This window comes from Chroicocephalus ridibundus, chromosome 6, assembly GCF_963924245.1.
Source record: "Chroicocephalus ridibundus chromosome 6, bChrRid1.1, whole genome shotgun sequence".
In the NCBI taxonomy this organism is placed as follows: domain Eukaryota; kingdom Metazoa; phylum Chordata; class Aves; order Charadriiformes; family Laridae; genus Chroicocephalus; species Chroicocephalus ridibundus.
In genome coordinates, this window is record NC_086289.1 from 1134461 (window position 1) to 1154426 (window position 19966).

At 42.6% G+C, this 19966-nt stretch overlaps 1 protein-coding gene across 1 annotated transcript in view; it reads left to right on the forward strand.

Moving 5' to 3' along the window:
- TCERG1L (transcription elongation regulator 1 like) overlaps window positions 1-17504 on the forward strand; it is a 91333-nt gene extending 73829 nt beyond the window's left edge. The window contains exons 9-13 of the mRNA XM_063338524.1: window positions 1325-1394; window positions 7164-7299; window positions 10353-10442; window positions 13810-13928; window positions 15220-17504. Coding sequence (XP_063194594.1) covers window positions 1325-1394; window positions 7164-7299; window positions 10353-10442; window positions 13810-13928; window positions 15220-15376 — 572 coding nt within the window. The 3' untranslated portion in view covers window positions 15377-17504. The remainder of the gene's footprint in view (window positions 1-1324; window positions 1395-7163; window positions 7300-10352; window positions 10443-13809; window positions 13929-15219) is intronic.
- The last annotated feature ends 2462 nt before the right edge of the window (window positions 17505-19966 follow it).

The following is a 19966-nucleotide window of genomic DNA, read 5'->3' on the forward strand; positions in this document are numbered from 1 at the left end:
ATGCCATTCATTGCTGCTTCTTATCATTTTAAGTTGTAGTTCGTAAAACGTCCATTTGTACTTGCTGTGTATTCCCTTCTGACGTGGTCCCTGCTCCCGCTCTGCCCACGCCGCAACGGTACAGCTGCTCTGGGATTTGTATTGGTCCTTTTGCAGTGTATGCCACGTTCATGCACTTAATATAAATAAAAGGTAACATTTGAAGAGAGCACACCAATAAACATGCAATTTCCCTAAAATAGGGAAACAAAATGAAGTAAGGAGAAGATTCTTAAATTGAAACTTGAAATAAATGGCCACATTTCTGTTAGCTTCAATGATACAAAGATTGGACCCATTTTCTAGTCTTGGAGTTTCATCTGATTTCAGTGAGATCAGATCTCCCCACATCAAATTATTCAAACCTTTTATGTCCATAACCTAAATTCAATTTTATATTTATTTTACATTTATTTTTACATAGTTTACTAAATAGCAAGAGGTGTCTTCGTTACCAGTCCAGTACAAAAGGGCTGAGGTTTGGTGTTTCGGATATTCCCAAGCTAACCACATACAGTTTGATTTTTATATTTCTCAACTAATTGGTGGGGAAGGGGAACTACTGAAGACCCCGCACACAAACCGAGCACTGGATGGACAGGACTTCTGGTGCTCTGTCCGTTTGAATTTTGATGAAAACTGTAGTGGAAAAAAAGAAAAAATTCCAGAAGTAAATATCTGTTCCGTATGCTTCACGTTCGTTATGAGTGATGATGCAGCCTCAGCATCCTTCAAGGGCGAGTGTCCAGGCCCCACCAGGAGCCTTGGAGTTACTCTACGACATCAGGAGCGAGGAGGTTGTTGGTATCTCCACAGCCTTGCCATACCGGTCGTTGAATTTATGGAAAAGCAGCATTATTTTTGCCTATATAAGAATAAGTGGGCTAAGGAGGGAGATTCTGGAATAAGTTAGCACAATTGAATCCTTCAGGCTGCCAGGACTGAAATAATTTTGCAGAAATGTCTTTGTAGTCGCATTTTTAAGGGAAGGGAGGAGGGAGTATCAGCTTGAAACAATAACGAGATTTAAAATAATCCTGTCATGAACGAACAATGAGTATTTTTTCAGAATGAAAATGGTCGGGTTTATCGCCATTACTTTCATTTGGGTGAAGGCAGTTCTGAAGATCTGATGAAATACGTGTTATTTTTAAAATGCTCTGTGGAAAGTGAAAAATAGTAAATACCTGAGCAGCGGCCAAAGACACGAAATGAAAGGTTAATTTGAGGAATTTGTATTCCCATTTATCTAGTTCAAATCTAATAACTATTTATTTCTTTTTAGCAGATAAATGTGTTAGTTCTTGTCCAGGGGATGAAAACGATGATCTTAGCATCAAAACTAAGAGAAATAAGTAAGTTCTAAAGTTTACTTATCTATATGTAATGTTGGGAAGGTAACGTCTGGTACAAATAAGTGCAAAGAGAAATACAATTCTTTTCTTGTGAGAGTCATTATTAAGGTATCCGATCTTCATCAAACTCCATGATTCTTGGTAATCTGTGTTTCCCATGACGTTATCCATTTTTGTCTGAGTAACTCTTTCTTACTTTGAAATGGTTAAAGGAAGACTGTAAGGATATGTAGTTCTTTCAAAGACATTGGATAAAAGCTTTATTTCATTAAAGTGAAGGAGACTTTTTTCACTGGTGTCAGGGTTTCCAGGCTACCGGCTCCAAAATATCCGGAGGTATTTCTGTTACTCTGCTTTTATTTGACCTTTATTACCATGTGTATTTCAAATTCTCATGAAGTAACAGGCAAAAAAACAATGTGCCAAATAAACAACTCCCTGAGCCTTTGCCAACAAGAAAATGAAGTAAACACTCCTGTTTTAAGAAGTACCTTAGAGACATTTCATTCCACTTAACCTTTGGCCAGTGACTGCGTACAGCGTTAGCTATTCATGCGTCTGGCTGTAATGGTTTGGACCATTAAAAAAATTAATCTGTAAAATAAATCTGCATAGATAGTGTATTATACTTGGGGCATTTTGACCGGTAACCACAACAAATTTCTGTATTTTTCAAGTGAATATATTGAAAATAGTCGTACTCTGTCTTATATTGCCATTCTTATCCTACTACATTGGATGGTTCTTTTGACCTCCTTAAGGGTTTCTGTGGATTTGTTTAACTCTGAAGGGAAGAATCAGATACTCGGGGTATAATTGTGCATTTAATGTTTGGTATAAACATAAACTCCAAGACTATTGTGCATTTAACGTTTGGTACAAAAGGGTATATTTATACTTTCTATATAGTAAACGTACTTTTCCAATGTACACAATATTTAGTATATATAAACTAGTATAAAAGTTTATATTTAGTATAAAAGTATTTAAGAATATTTTAATGCCATCAGTGGGTCTAACGAAATGGGCCAGTATTATGACCTGTGTGTAGAAGCGGATGTTTGCCACGTGCTATTAAGGTGATTCCCTTTAGTGATTGGTTGAGAAAATGTGAAACGTCTTTCCATTAATGTTCATAAATGGAATTCTGAAACTCCAAAAGCTTGTTCGTAAACTCAAGAGAAACGTGCTTATTGAAAGGTGAGTGTATCCAAGTAGGCTGGGGCGTACTGCGCAGCGTGGCGCGAGGACAGGCAGTGCCTCTCCCGCTCTCTGCTCGAGGATAAGGAATATCGCCTCATCGTCATCGGAGTTCCGTGGCTTACTCCTGAGAGGCTAACTTGAGGGTTTTAATCTCTTATTTTCCTTACACTCAAAAGGATATTGTCAAAATTGTTAAAATCCAAATATGGACCATCTTCTTCTATATATTTGCAGAATTTGTCTTTTATTATTTTTATTTACTTGCAGAAATACATTTTGATATAATTTTATTTCTCCCCAAAGCAAATAGGTAAATACAGGGCAATGTCAGCCTGTGGCAGAGTTGCTGCATGACTCTCCTGCCCTTATGCGTTGTAGCATCTTTCTTGTGGTATATATTTATCCATCCATAGATACACGTATATACATGGACAAGCATAAATCGTGCAGCTGAAGGTGCGACCATGTCAGAAGTCCCACAGCGTGGTGGCAGTGTCTGCTGCTGTGTCCGCCCGTGTGGCAAAGGCGTCTGGCATGGAGAGGAGTGTTCCTGGGATGGGGACTTGTCCCTGGGGTCTTGAAGAGGTCACTGGAGGCATAGGCAACACAAACGACTCTGAGCTGTGACTTTATGCCTCCAAAGTTAAATAGCACATGATCATAAATGTATGTATCACCTGCTGTTGATGTCATCATAAGTCTTTATATTGGGCTACACGTATCTATGGTGTAAGAAATAACCCAACCTTTATCATACTGTAAATTCATGGCAAGATACTCATTGAGAGGATATTTAAAGCTCAGAGAACCTTATCTTAAGTTCTGTCTTTGCTTAACTGTTAAAATAAATCCTTAGCTTAGGAGGAAGCAATTCTTACTTGCTGTATTTGGACAATTAGTCCTATGAAAGTCAAGGGCAACATTCACATAAGAAACAAATAAGATTTGGGTTGACAGTGCAGCATTTTGTCCGACTTTGTTGTGATGATCCCAGTTCCCCAGAAGTTTGACCTGTCACCAAAAAGCCCTAAAGCGTTTATTTTCCTGTCAGTAGAACATGCATCCCCAAACTACTACATGATTTCTACAGCTGTTTTGATTTTTAAATTCTTTTTTGTAACATATAAAGATTTCTTGACATTTTGCTTTGTACCCTGAAACAACGGCAGAAGGTAGAGGTTCATGGATGGACCTTTAAAATACTGACCTTACACTAAAGAAATGCAGTCTAAGTGCTTGTATAAATGTATTAATATTGGAGTGTAGCTAACAGTTCATGACATAAAAAAGGAAAATATTGTAGGATTTTCACATCAAACTAGAATTTAGTTATCCTCAAGACGAAAATCAGGTACAAACTCTTGCTATACTAAGAGTTGTTGCTAGTGCAGTTGTGACATCCCACTGGAGCTGGGACGGTCCCGTCCCCCGCTGGGTACCCACTGCAGCGGGCAACAACCTCCCGGCGCCGCAGTGGAGACCGAGCCATGGTTGTTTGCACAGCGATTAAAATTGCTGCTGCCATCAGTGTTTGGAACTGATATTATTGTTTCTAAGTGCTGTGGGTCTCGTTTGCCTCCATCTGTGTGTCTCTGAATTACTCAGCCAAGAGCAGAACTGAGTTAAAAAATGTGGCCCATAATTCCTCATAAGAAAAGCAGCCGAGTTACTTGGCAGAAGGGGAATTCTCAAGATGTAGGGTCTGTTAAAGTGCTGGTTAAGCTCTGAGTTTTGGATAAGAGGACATGCATCACCAGCTTTTCATCCTCCAACTTGCATGTACAAGGTCCAAATCTGTATTTCTGTTTCCTCTGCTTTGTTTTACTTGGGAGTGAACAAACTGCTGCTCACTCCAGCCTGAATCCAGATTTGTCCTTACAGGAAACTAAACAAATTTTCATTTTGGTGCTGGACGGACAGAAGAACTGTTCATATTGCTGTCATATCCACGTTAATAATTGCATGTGAAGGGAGTGAATGTTTTCCTACATTGAACAGGGAACGCTGTTGGGAGATACTTAAGTCAAGTCACTTAGTAAATCATATTGTTCCTTTGACATACAGTAAATCGTCTGCTATACAGAGAGCTTGGTGCTAGTGATAAGATCTTATTCTATAAAAGTTCCAGCACAATTCTTTGTAATTCAGCTAGAGGGTCACCACACGGAGGTTTGCAGTGGATCACCAGTTCGTGTCGGTAAGAACAGATCTGCCATTTCTCTTCTCCTGCTGTTTGGTGGCCGGGCTGGCAGAGGACCGGGCCCAAGGCCAGTGGAGAAGCCAGCAGGGCTCCCGGCTTTCACTGGGGACGTTTGCCCAACTGCTGTCCGGGGCTTCAAGCCAGAACCTGCATCTGCAGGTGTAGGAGCTTTGGGCTCCACAGCCTCCTGTTGCACGTTCATTTACGCTTCGTTGGGACATAATGGAACTGATTAAAGATACTGAAGTCAAATTCTTCCTCTGATTGGACTCCGTACAAAAGAAAACAAATGTTAAGAGAAACTTAGGCCTTCTGGGTTTTCTTCACAGAATGACAGAAGGGCTGGGGGGTCTCTGTGCCACCGGCTCCCGCAGGTCGCTCAGGGATGTATCTAGGGGGGTTGACCATCTCCAAGGATGGAGCCCCACAGCCTCCCCGGCCGCCTGCCCCACTGTCTGACCATCCTCACAGTAAAAAAGTTTTGCTTATGCTTAGATGGGTTTCCCTGTATTGCAGTTTGTGCCCATTGCCTCTTCCCCCTTCCCTGGGTACCAGTGATGCACAAACGCCTCACCGCCCTGTCCGTGTTGAGATTTGCAGGCTGCCGAGCTCGTGCTGGAAGGATGCCCGTGTCTGTCCTTCTGAGGAGGAAGTCACATAGTTTGTTATGCGGATTTTAGTATTATTGGCTAAAGAAAATTGTATTCTTTATTGGCACTTTTTGGCAGGAGAAAGCAGTCTGTGTGATTTTCCGCATCATTTTCAATAGCGTAAGAAAGGCTGACGGAAAGAGGGGCTCTTTCGGTGCTCGGCTGGTGGAGGAACGCGCTGTATTTCTCGCAGTTTCAGCTTGAAAAAGGCCTTTGTGTGTACTAGAAACTGAGTTGGGCCTTTCATGGATCATGTCACAGAATAAAATTTGCTATTACGATATAAAAGTCAGAGTCATTCTGTGAAGAACACCAATTTGATCTCTCTCAAATCACTAGGAACACAGCATCATTTTAGGATAAATGTAAGTGTAATGCAATTATTTGTAGAAGGAAGATAATACACGAGGGCTCGCATTACATGCTGATCTAATTCATTTGCTTGGAAACAAAAAAGTGTTTTCCTGTTGAAATTTCAAACTAAGTATTATTCCGTAGTGGTGAAAATTACATCAGTGGAAAATGCAGTCATGCGTAGCGGGAGGCTAAAAATCAAATCGCCTTATTTCATTATCCTCACTTGAACCTTGTGATCATTCTAAGGCTCCCGATCTTTCCAGAAAGAGCCTTAATATTTTTGCTTAAAGCATGAGGGAAGAGCAGGATGGACCCAGCGCAGAAGTCCGATTTGGAGGTCTGGGTGGGCCACCTTCTCTGAAGGGGGGAGGTCTGTATCCCCATCTCCCATGCCCTCCCCTCCTGCCCGGTTCCTCCCTTGTTCACCTCTCCTTGCAGATGATGATGGCCCACGGGGACAAATCTCCAGCCCTCCAAACCATGGGGAGATAGGTGTTGGCTTCCAGCCCTGTGAGAGCGCAGTGTTAATGGTCTGTAACTGAGAAACTTATGTAGATATTCATCTGGTGTGAAGCAGTTACTCTCCAGTGGTGACACCGACTCTGTGGGGTTGCGCCTGAGGAGAGCATCCCTCTAACGCTGCTGCTACTTCATGGCTGCATCCAGCAGTAAACTCTCCTCCTGTCCCGTGATGGGCAGAGCGGTGCTGCCTGCGTGCCTTTATCCAGGGGGTCTTGTAAGCAAAGGGGCTCAGGCCATCAGTAGGAAGTATTTTCTCAGAAACGCCTATTTATTCTAAGCAGATGCAGTCTTGGAAAAAGGCTGTTGGGATAAACGCAGACCTTCAGGCACCGACACAGGGCAGGTTCTTCGCTGCTGCTTTATTGCAGGTTTGTGCATGCGATGCGTTGCCCAATTACTTCCCTTAGGAGCGAGCTCGTGGGCTGCATGGGAACATAAAATAAAGATTAGTGTTGCCTTTCAAGTTTTGGGGGCAGAAAAACCGAGGAAAGAAAAATAAGACAAGATGAGTCTCTTCAGTCACTCCTTTAGAGTCTCCACTCCTTGACAAATTTTATATAAAGCTGTCACTTTTCTGTAGCTTGAAATATAGCGTAGTATTTGGCTGCTGAGTTCCTCCTTGATCTCCCCGACAGACCATCCTTCCACTCGAGGAGCTGTCGCAGGGCCCCGCGGGTTAATAATGAGCTGCGGGTCTGGGTCAGTTCTCAGCGGCTGCTCCCTGGCTGCTCTGCACTTGGAGATGTCCTGCCGGCAGGGAGGATTTTCTAGAGAGGCTTAAAAATCCCCTCCTGAGTTGACAGTTACTGAACTATTTTCTCTCTTGCCTTGTTAAAGAACAGAAGATTCCCAAGCTGCCGACCAGGGGAAGGCTGAGAGGGAGGAGAAGAACGAGGAGACGTCGGGGCGGCAGGTGACGCCTCCCCTGGAGGAGCGCATCACGCATTTCCGAGACATGCTGCTGGAGAGAGGGGTGAGAAGCGTGCGGGCTTGCTTTGATGCATCCCATTTATGAAAACAGGGCATCATCCAGGACCACGACCGGACTCATTTCATACCTATCGCTTAGCAGGCAAATGAACAATTATTGAGAGGGGTTTTCTGTCTGCTAACCGTGTCGGTTTGGTGATACTGTGATTTTTCCTCCCATGCCATCCACTCAAACGTGGCTCTGCAGAACTGAAAGCCCTTTGCAGGTGCAGTTCTAATTAAATTCCTACAGACAGACCCAAAGACAACCAGAGGCAGTAGCTCTTCCAGCACGGACCAGTGTTTTCTTGTGGCAGCACACACAAACCTGTGCTGAACTCGCCACGTAAAGACTACCATCAGTATGAGGAATTTAGGATACCCTTATGTATAGACATAAAATCACCGCTGCAGAAGTTCCTCTCATGGTGTCCCTTTTTCCAGAGAACTGATGATTTTGAGTGTGAATGGAATTAATCAGCGTCACACGCTTAGGCCCTGATCCTGCCCACGTAAATGGGTGTATAATGGAGCAGTCTATGCAGGTTTTATACCTCCCTCCAACACTCTGCAAGTATCTGTTCTATAGAAGTTCGTGTAGTTTCTGTAAAGAAAAAAACATCCAAGGTGCCTGTTGTTAGGCAGTAAAGCCTATAAAATTTATCACTAATAATCAGCAGACTTTAAAGGTAGACAATTAGAGCTTTGGAAGCTAAACAGTAAATTATCTCCCCGTCAGATGTGCTTTTTAATATATTTTGTTATTTATGCTTAAAAGATGCAGAAGCACCATAAATGAATACTGGTTGAAGACTCCTGCTGGCATATTTTAAGTCAGGGGGCAGTAAGTCAAAATTTGAAAGTATTAGGGATGCTCTGTAATAGGGTTCCTCAAGCGTTTCAAGTGGGAGAGTCAGACTTGCTCATAAAAATAAGGAAGTCAGGGAATTTACTGTTTGCTTCGGCTATTATTTACAAATGTATAGATAATAGGTTACTGTGCTTTTGCCCTGAGCATTTTCGATGCCCAGACAAGCCGCTGGTTGGCACTAGCTGGTTGGCATTGCTTGAAATGCAGTGAGGCCATTACTGTTATTTTAAACTGATTATTTAAACAAACATCTCGTGCCATTTCCGTGTAATGTTATTTCTCAAGAAGTTACTTGATGGCGTTACAAAGAGCTTGAACTAGATGGGGTTCTTCCATGTACTTCCGATTCTTCCTACATAAATTATATCAACAGAAGGACGTTGTAACATTTTGAAAATAAAGCATGATTTTGGTGTAGCTCCAAGACAACAGCACTGTTCGTAAGTCGTGGGAAGTTTTCCCATGTAACGATGTAATCTCGGATATCCTCCTGGAAGTTCAAAAATTTTCACGAAATCCTGAGCAAATCCAAGCCTTTTCCTGGCTCCCTCACAGCCCCGGCATCAGAATACCCGAGTTCTCCAGGCTGCATTTCTAGGAGAGTCGTCTCTTTGCTAGGGTGCTGCCAGTGAAACAAGACTTTTTTAAGGACTCGAAATGATATTTTTTCTCGAGATTTTACCTTCTTAATACTGGGGAAAAAAAAGAGGGGCCAAGGGTCCCTAACGCCCCCTTCCCATCTGATTTTTTCCCCTGTTCTTTGCACTCTGGTTAGGAGCAGGAGCTGAGAACTGGAAGCCCACGGCAAGCTCAGATCTCTCTCCCTTTTCCTCTGCGGTGATACGAGGCCACAGAAATCATTATTTATTCTGGGGAGAGATGCCACCCCCACCATCCCCCGGACACATGTCCCATCGTGGGGAAGAAGACCACGATACAATACACATTGGAAGATTAGTCAGAATACTAATATTTTATATGCGTTTTGAGAGCTCAAAAATGAGTATCCTGAACAGCATATGACGGGTGTAGCTAGAATTAAATTACAAATATCTGTAGCCAACACTGAATTTAGGTGTATGTCTGCAACATGTGAAGTTAAATAATTACATGATAATTACATGATAATTACATAATTAAATGATTACATGATAGATTAGCCCAAGCTGAAGTAGCTTTGTCACCAAACTGGCCTTTGTACTAGAAACAAAGCTGATGGCCAAGGGAGAGTATAAAAGGCATCCTGAAAAAAAGAGAATTCCTGCTGCTGATCCTCCTGGTGGGGGAAACCCCAAACCTCAGGGGTTGGGCACCTGCATGGGCACAGAGATGACTTGCGAGCTGTGAGAAGGCAGCATGAGAGGTACTTCATTGGAGCTTTCCTGTTTGAGTGTTAATTACTCTATTTTAATCATACTTCGCATACTTGTTTTAGTGAATTTACTCTTTATTATTAGATGGAGTGATGAGAATATTTCATGTTATTCCAGAGTTTTCCGTAGCAATCTAATTAACAGTGATGTTGTGCGAGGAACCGAAATCAGGCTGGGGGTTTCAGTCTTGTGCTCCCAGAATGTTGTTCCATAAAATCCCGGGCAAAGGGGTCTGGGAGAGCGAGGGACCTGTGTGGGTTCCTGGTGGTCCTCCCAGCTCACTCACCACAAGGAGGTTCTGGAGAAGGTGGAAGAGCCTCCGCAGGAGAGGACACTTCCCTGTGCTTGGGCGGCCGCCCAAAAGCGGCGCATTTACTGCAAAACCAGGGGATTTTGCAGATTTGGAGTGTGTGCGTGCACTGACGGCCTCGTTTGGGTTATAATTTAAGTTTTGGAGAGGAAGGGAGTTAAAGCTGAGATAATTGCTTAAATGGAAATTGATGCTGCTGTTGTGCAAAGGGGATGATAAAATGGGAATTTTCCATTCTGCTGCAGATTCTTTCCATCAAAAATATGGAATGAGCGTCTCCCAGTTACTCGCTGAGATGTCCTAGAGCAAATCAATACTAATGGTGTGGGGGCGACCAGAGCATTGCCAGAAACAGATTAAAATTCAACTTCCAACCGCTCTGAGGCATCCTTTAGAGGGTTCATTAGCTTTCTGAACTACTCTTTTGCTTCACCTTGGAACATTTCCTTCTTTCACATCCTTATTAAAATTCCTTAATGCAACTGTGTTTGTGTACTTCACAGGTTTCAGCATTTTCTACATGGGAAAAAGAGTTGCACAAAATAGTATTTGATCCACGCTACCTTCTGCTAAATCCAGAAGAACGTAAACAGGTGAGCGTTACCTCCAGCGTAGCTTCTGATTGGCAGCGAACATCTCCCAGATTAACCGTAATAACAGAGTAATTATCTTGATAGGATAAAAAGAATTGCATAAAATTAAAATTTCTGTCTTGAGTTTTTCAGTAAGACTCGTAATGTCGGCGCTGCTCATAAGAAAGTGCTCTCGCCTTTGAAAAGCGAGTGGTAACAAGTGGTTTTGCTTGTAGAGGTGCGCTGCCGGCTCCTGGGTTGTAGGACCAACCCCTGCTGAACCCCGGAGACTGGGAAGCGGGAAGGGAAATGGCCACAAGGCAATGTTTCCACTCTGGATTATTGAAATATTGTAGAGAGGCTACTTCATTTTTATTGCTTGGAATATCTTCTGGGAGTTTGGCAGTATTTACTGCTGTATTTTGCAATAACTAAACTTGCTAGACATAAATGGATAGAGCACTGTGGCGACGCTGGTACCTGCTTGAATGGGTTTTGTTTTCCTGGCAAGCTGCACGGGGAAGTGGGCTTTTGCTGCCTCGTTTATTTGGGCATTAATTATCACTGGGGATCTAAAAGGGCCTGTGGGCTGCAAATAAGTCTAAAAGATTTAGGAGAGATGCAAGGATGTTGTGGAGAAGGCGAACACTTCTGTTCTGTAGTGATTTCTCTTCCTTACCGCTCTTTTGTCATCCCGCAGAGGGAAGAATTTTGAATATGGAATTGTCCATTATTTAAATGAACACAATGAAAAATGGACTTATTCCTGTTCCATTGCACTGGGGCCCATATTGTCTTGTGATTCTCCAGAGAGCTTCCCGTAGGTATTTACTGAGGGACTGGCCACATACATCTTCATTTTCTACCTTTCCAGTATTTTCTTTCCTAAGAAAAAATTGCAAGAAAATAATATGGAAATATGGGAATGAAAATGTAAGAGAAACTGCTAGAACAGAAAATACCTCTAAACAAAAGACTAAGCAGGGAGTTTTGTATTTATTTCGGGTAATCGGCAAGGACAAAACCTAGACCTTGATGAGTCAGTCAAGCTATATTACTTCTTTCATTTTATCAGCCCTGGAGATAATAAAAATACATCATGAATACACATAATATAATGTGCTTGAAGCACTGCTGAGGGGGGACCTCGTGTGTGGGATGTATTTAATACTCAAGGAAAGGAGTTATGACAAGCAAGTGGTTGGCAGTGCTGTAGGTAGAAGCCCATCGTCAGGTGGAGGTTGGCTCCGTGAGTGACAGTAATTCAGGCTCAGAGCCAAGCGGAAGAGGGTGATGGTCAGGTGCTCTTCTGCAAAAGAGGGTTAAAAAACCAGTAAGCTTGGGAGCGCGGGCCGGGTCTCTAATATATTTTAGATACTACACTTGTAATTAAGACTTCTAGACGTTCATTATGAGTAGTGCCGTTTAATTAGCCCCCATTTTCTCTAAGAAGTAGTTTAAGAAGAAAGTTAGACTCGGACAAGAGTAGATGCCTGATTTAATGAAAGTACTTCTTGGAGTGCAACTCAAATTAGTAGAAGACATTATTTAGGTTTATGGAAGCATTTACCTTCACGGATACTGACTGTGTGACCTGAATAGCGAGCGTCTGAGTGCTGCTTAAATTATGCAAATGAATTTATGGTGGAGGGGGCTAGAGGTGAGAAGTGGCTCACAGTGAAAGGAAGGAATGAAGGAGTGAAAGGAGTGAAGGAAGGAAGGGAAGGTGTGAAGGAGGGAAGGAAGGAGCGAAGGAAGGAGGGAAGGAGGGAAGGGGAAGAAGGAAGGAAGGAAGGAAGGAAGGAAGGAAGGAAGGAAGGAAGGAAGGAAGGAAGGAAGGAGGGAGGGAAGGAAGGAGGGAAGGAGGGAAGGAGGGAAGGAAGGAGGGAGTGAGTACCAGAGCATGGCTGGTTGTACCGCAGTTTTCTTCCCTCCACGGTCAGGCGGGTGGGTTGGGACGGGCACGGCGAGCGTTCTGACTGTGATCTCCAAACATCTGAGGGAACTTCCTCTTGACTTGAGCTTGTGTCGAGGTGAGTTTGACTTCCAGGAGTGGAAGCCCTGCTGTTGGTGGGTGCCCTTACGCTGCCCGAGGACCTTAACGATCTGTATTGAACATCAGTGGTTCGCTCTGCTTACTTACCAATATTTTCCAAGGGGTTGTTAACAGTTGAAAGATGCTACTATGTTTAAGCAAGGAACAATGAAGGGTAAAGGACCAGCTGTATTAAAATAATGAGCTACCTGTTAATTTTGATTTATTACCTTCATCATAGCTTCACTGGTAGCAGAAAGGCGAGCAATAACAGTGTCGCCTGCTTTCTTTGTTCCATTTCTTCCATCTCCTCTTACATTCAACCTGTGCAATTGCAGACAGTATAATATATTCAGATTTCCGAGGTTTTTTGTAGTACTTCTTTCATGGCCATTTGTTGATGTTTACTTTTCCAGTGCTATTTCTTCCCTTTTCCACATATTATACTAAATGCCAGTTGTAATTTGGTTACTTTACCTTTCATGACATGTAGATTTGCACCTGTGCATCCTCATGGCTGATGAGAAAGCAACCGTGGTAGTAACCGTAGCAATCATATTTAATGTATGTAATTTGAGATGGAAAAGATGGTGAATATGGAAAACTAATAGCATTTTGGGGAGCAGCTCCTTTTATTCAACGACTTAGTATGCCACAGTTTTTAGAGCGTGAAACCAGCAGGGCCAGACTTTTGGTGTTAAAAATGTGATTCAAGCAGTTGGCAGACTTTTGTGACATAGCGAACTCCTTAACTCCTTTCCAAGACACCAAAAATCCTGATGCTGAGCACCCTGCTGCATATTTAGCTGCCAAATACTGTTAGAGGGAGGTTGTCGACCCTTCCAAACACATGAAAGCTTTCGGGTGTAGGAGTACAGGGGATCATGTGTAAGCTCGCGGTTTCTGACAACTGATTTGAAAGGTCTTCGGGCTTTTTGGGGGTAACCTACAGAATGTTGGTGTTTAGCAATATAGACGTTTTCAGGAATTCCAGCAAGTTGGGAAGGATGCGAGAGCCAAACTAAATAAATGCAGTCAGTTGTACAGATGTACGACAGTAGTGCTATAGGCATGAAAATGCGAGCAAGACACTCAAGTCGGGAAATCTTGATTTATGTTGCACTTGATGTTTGAATGAAGATGTTATCTGTCCAAATTATACCTTTTCCAGCTACTTATTTTGTGAGAACACGATCAGTGCTACACGAAGCAGATTGCGCTGCCTGCGAGTCAGCCTATACTGAGGGCAGATAAGAACTGTAGGTCGTGAGATTGCCAGCCCTTTGATCAAGCATAAATACCATAAAAGCTTTATTAATAAATGCTCTATCTTGTTTCCTTATTCTTGGAAAGATATTTGAACAGTTTGTCAAGACCAGGATCAGAGAAGAGTACAAAGAAAAGAAAAATAAATTGTTGTTAGCCAAAGAAGAATTTAAAAAGCTCCTTGAAGAATCCAAGTTATCGCCAAGGTATGGCATTGCCTTACGAAGATTCATTAAGATAAACTTTCTCATTTTGCCTGTGTTATCGGCCCTGGGATGCCGTAACACTGAACCTACTCTTCATAGCAGGCGTCTACATCCATTGTTAAAATGCTGCATTGACATTTCTGCCCTAATATTTTACAATATTTTCTTATATTACTGCAAAAGGGAACGTACCGTTTCTCTCTCTCTTCCTTTTTCTCTCTCTCTCTGTCATTAAGAATGTGTAATATTTTGCATAACACATTTATTTTATATGCATATATATGGTATAATTATAGAACACACACATACATTAGCTATATAAAATCAGTACCTGAATGTTAAATCTCATTTATATTAGGCATACAGCTGTAACTAGTGAAAAACTCTGGGTAGGTTTGATTTTGATGGAAGGGAAACATAATTTAACGAAGTTAGTATTAATACCACATTGCTAAATTTAAATAAAGCGTGCAATGCAATGCCATTTTTCTACATTGATTTTTCAGTGATGGATCCAAAACTGCACAGTGGCGAATGTAGTGCTTAGGATAGCACTCGATCATTTGTATATTATATGAAAATAAAGGGATTTATGTAGTAGAAGTCTGGTTAAATTGTTGAAACTAAGAAATATCATTTTTTTTCTACTAAAATATGCAGGTAATTGTACAGCCCGACCTACCTAGACACATAGATACAAACAACACATCAGGCTCTATGGAAGTGATAATTATAAGAAGATTTTTAGAACAAAACTGAGATGGCAGAGCTGCCTGCGCGTTTCAATTGCATTGTGCCCGTCACTCAAAGTTACAATTAATTGTTTGCTATTTTTAGAAAAGCTCAAACGAGCGAGGTATTTCATGAGGCCTCGTGTACTACTGACAGTCGAAATGCATTTGTTTGCAACGAGACGCGGGTGTGGTTTTCTGCTCTATTAGAAGCTAATTATTGAAATACTGGCCATAAGGCATAGATTAAAGCCACAGTAACCTGGGCTGCAGCGAATACTGCGTTAATGACTCAAAATTGCCCTGTCGGCTATCACCCAGGTTTTTCTAAACCAAAAACTGGAAGTTAAGTATTGCCGGCTGATCCGTGAATCCGAAGCCCGGGCAGCTCTGGCATGGTCTCGCCTCCCTCATCCTGGGGGTTACCGGCACGTTCCTAGCCAATATTCCCCAGAACACCCTCTTTTAGTGTCTGTGTGAAAAGTGAAGCGAGACCCAGGTGAAGAGACCGAGAGGGGATTGGCAAGGTCGCAGCTGTAAAATGTCTCTCTTTTCTGCAGAACAACGTTTAAGGAATTTGCGGAGAAATACGGAAGAGATCAGCGGTTTCGCCTCGTTCAGAAGAAGAAGGACCAAGAGCATTTTTTCAATCAGTTCATACTTCTACTTAAAAAGAGGGACAAAGAAAACAGGATAAGGCTACGGAAAATGAGATAAAACCTCCTGAAACTGGCAATAAGTACACAAGTCCGTGCTGGGAGTGCAGTAGGAGATTCAAACAAAGGCTAAAGCGTTGGGGGTTCAACTTGCGACAGCTTGGCGAGGGAGCGGAGATCCCGGAGAAAAACTTTCTCTAAACAGAGTTTATTGGACATATATTGAATTTGTGAAGGTTGTTCTGCAGGAATCTGAAGGATATTTTGTTCTCAAAGAATTAATGTTTCATATTGAAGCTCTTTTTTGTACAACATCCAGAGTTTGATGCATTTCTAATTGCCATGATATGTCAATCCCTTAATTGTTTTAATTATGCAAATTACTTGTAATATACACAAATTATGAATCCGATGCAGATTTGTAATTAAGCAGACGCAGATGCCATCCATAACAATCTCAAGATATTTTCATCATTTAGGGGAATTATCTAAAGCAATCTTTTGGCAACTTTATGCATTACCATAAAGTGTTTAGAGGTACGGTGGTACGCAGGAATTCATCTCCCGCTGTTCATACGTCTCTGTCCCGTTCTCTGAGTAGTAGTAATAAGATATTAATTGTTAATCTTAGTGAAGAGTGTGAAAATCTTGGCATATGTTCCATAGGAAAACTCTTAAGTTTCAGAAATTGCTTCCTCCTTACCGTGAGTGGTGCGTTCGGGCACACGGGCGATAGCAACACTTCTCCCTCCCAGTTCCCAGACAGAAGTTCTTTTGTAAAACCATCACCCTTTGATTTCAGTTGTGTTACTGTATGTGAAAAGTCTGCATGAGATTTTTCTCATCATATTTGTATAAATAAATATTTAACTTTTTTAATTAATAAATATTTTAAGCCAGTTTTCGGGGGGGGATGTTAAGTTTCTAAACTTTTTGAGATATTGGTAAAGTAGCGCAGGTCTCCTGGTGTTTACTGGAGAGGTGGAAAAGCAGCGGGAGTTGTACCGCTCATGATTTGTATGCAAATTCCACTAATATCAGTTGGAGTTCTGAGCCTATTGAGAGCAAAGGGGTCGCTCTGGCTGCGAAGGCAGGCTATCGCGGCTGGAGGAGGTCAGCACAGCTCCGCTGGACATCACTGTATCCCTTCCGTTACGCTACGGGAGAGACACACTCTCCTCTCTCTGATCATAATCGTTTTTTTCAGTTGACCTAATTTTTAAGTTATTACTCATTAGTTTTGTAGATTTCTATTTGGTAGGAGTGGTTTTGATATTTTCTCCAAATGATGGTAATTTTTCTTTAGATGTGTGCTGGATATTTTTTATAATCGAGGAAATAAAGGGTATTTTATACTGCTTTGGAAAAATGAACTCAGAAGAATTCAAAGAAGGGTATTTAACATAAGATATGCTTTAGAAAGGATGTAGAGTTTCGAACTTCTATATGAAAAATATTGTAATTTATTTCTATGAGAGCAAGACCTGCCCCAGAGTTGCTGTTGGTGTGAGTGAGGAAACGCGATGCTGTGTCGGAATGCCCAGCTCAAACCATGCTGACAGTTTTTCTCACCTCTGCACGCAAGGGCTGTATTCGGGACCGCGCGAGCTGGCGTGCAAGCTGGTAGATGCGATTTGCTTTTACATGGCTTGCAAGTCTTGTGATAGCCACTTTCACACCTTTATTTAACAATTATTTTTACCTCTCTGGAAGAGCCGGGTTTGCTCCCGCTCCCATGTGGTTTAGGAATCTGTCACGACTTACGTAGAGGCCGATGCTGTTCGCTGGTACGTGTGGTCGGACGAGGCAGTAGTGACCCAGAAAAAAGACGCAGGTTTTTTGGTAGACCTGAAGGCAGACTTCATAGGGGTTTTCATAAGGTTTTGCAAATGTTCCTGTTTAAAAAACAAAACAAAACAAAACAAAAGTAAGGTGCAGAAAACGGATGAGATCTTGCTTTTATGAGTGAAAACTCCTCTGTTTCAGTGGCTTGTACCCCTTGTTGTTGTTTCAAATGTATGTGCATATCTAGGCCGTGTGCTGCCATCCCTTATTCCAAATATGAATAAAATGGGGTAGTAATATTCTGGGGATTCTCCTTGATTTTAGCATTTCCTGACAATGTCAGAAATCCTCGTCATGATGTAAGTATCATAATAAGTGTATAATCTCTCTGATTTTCTTGGGAAATTCTGTGAAACACAGAAGTGCTCAGTGCCGGTGGCGAGCCGTATTTGTCAGAAAGCTCCAAGTTCATTTCTGTTTTCTTATCTTTAAAATGGAGGAATATTAAAGTAAACACAACCATCCCCGTGGTACAACAGAAGGAAATGGGTATATTAAGGCACATTGTAGTGCAAAATAATCATAGTCATCACGGTAAAATACGTTGACAGAAGCTCTTCAAGTTTGTGGAAGTGTCTGATCTCATCCCAAATAATATTTTTATGGCCTGTTCATTTCACAATGCCCTTAACAAATCCTGATCTCACTTCACGTGCCTCAAATTAAAATATTCTCCTCTCTTGTTACTAATACATGAGAAAAATTACTTTCTTGGGAGTGACTGCTTTTCACTGTTCATCAGAAGTCTCCTAAGATGACAGCAGAGCCCGTCCTCCATGTTACCTTCTGCTGTTCATCTGTAGAGATAGTTTTGCTAAGCTGAAAGAGAAACCTGGATAACAATGAGAGACAACAAAACCGTTTTAGATTTTAGCTTAAATCACAGAGCACCTTGTTCGGGATGCCGTTATTTGTTCCTATCGGTGGTGGTGGGGACGCTGCTCCTCGTCCGCTCTGGCCTTTGAGCAACCTGGTCTAGTTGAAGATGTCCCTGCTCATGGCAGGGGGTTGGACTAGATGGCCTTTAAAGGGCCCTTCCCACCCAAACTATCCTATGATTCTATGTCTAATATGTCAAAGAAAACCTATTACAACCTTTTAGTGCATTCGGAGATGAGTAGATATGCGCACATCATCCTTTCAGTTGGTATAGCATAGAGCACAGAATAGCTCTTAATATTCTAATGATTATTGTTTATATATTACTCTAATAAAATATAACTACTCTACAGTCAGGAAGGCTTTGAAGGTTGCAGGTGGCTTTGGTGCGTCCAAAAGCTTGGCTCCATGTCCGTCCATTTGTCCTGCAGACGGGTGGGCGAGGCCTTTTTTGTCCCGGCTAGAGGTGATGTTGGTCTGGCCTCCAGGCACTGAAAAATGAGGCTGTCCCTCTTAGCAAATCCAGCAACTCTTAGCGAAAAAGGACGCCTGAAGCTTGGTTTGGTTGTGTTTTCCCAGGGAGGACCTGCGCAGTGTGACCGGGGAGGTGCAGGAGGCTCAGTCTGTCTCTGGGGATAACTTCATGGCTGATTTGGAAATCGCACACAAATGATGGCCACAGACGTGTGACCATCGTACATTAAGGGCATACAGTGGGTGTCAGGAAATTGTAGCTATCGAAGGCCGGGGGAGGTCACCTGTGGAGTCACGCACGATGCCCCAGCGCCACTGCAGAGCACTCCCGGGTGTTGGGTGCAGCTTTGGCGGCAGCGTGGATCCGCGCAGCTCCCTTAGAGAGCACACACACAGCTTTGAGCTCCTTTGGGAAACGGTGAAAAGTGCCAGGCCCCATTAGACGGTCAGAGTTGGTTATTTTTTCTCAGGAAATACAGTTTTTCCAGAATTAGTTCTTTCTTTCCTGCGATATATCTAAATTTTCATATGCTGGGATGCGCACCTCAAAGTGCCTTGCCCAAGACGCAGCAAGGACAGACAAACCGACCTGCCCACCATTGCATCATCCCCAAAACCTCATCGAAAATAGCTTGGAATGGAGCTCACCTGTGCCAGACCAGAGGAGTCAGCCCCCATCAGTAGAGTACACCAAGGAGAGGAGGAGATGCTAACGTAAGACTGAAAAAAAAAACCCTAAAAGCCCAGTGCAGTTAAGTCTAGAAAGAGAGATCATTATTCTGCAGGATCACACCGGGAGGGGGTGAGCACAGCGGGACGTGATGTTTACTAGACCTGAACAGCTCCACGAGAGCAAATGAGAATAAACTGATTTTCATGAGTTAGGAGTCAATTTCCAGGACTCTCTTTTTACCTTCTAAAATGAGGGCACTCTTCCTTTTATCTGGGTAACCAAGAGGAAAATCTAATTATTCCTGACTTGAGTAACCCATTGACTTTTTTTCTAGAGCGGTTTCAAGAGAGCAGCGCTCTGGGTGGATTGTGATTGAGTCGTTCAAATTATTTTTTTACACATTTTGTTCATCTTCAGCTCTCCAGGGACCACCATGTTTCCTAATACCTGCCCCATTCAAACAAGTGCAATCCATCTTTGGAGTCATGGGCTCAGCTGAGTCCCACCTGCCCTGCCCCGGTCCCAGCCCCAGCCTGGAACCACCTGGGCCGGGGCTGGCCAAGAGGAGACTCGGGGCTTCTGGTGTGGGCGTGCTGGGGCCACCTCTCCTGAGCCTGTGATGAGCAGCCGTGCTCTGGCTGTTGAAAGTAGGAAAAGGTCAAATTACTCCGAATTTCTGAAAATAAGAAAGAAAAAAAGGTGTGTGTGAGGGAGGCTTGCCTTTTCTGTTGTTGGTAAAGTTGGGGGGGGAAAAAAAATCTAGAAAGAACCTAAGTGGTC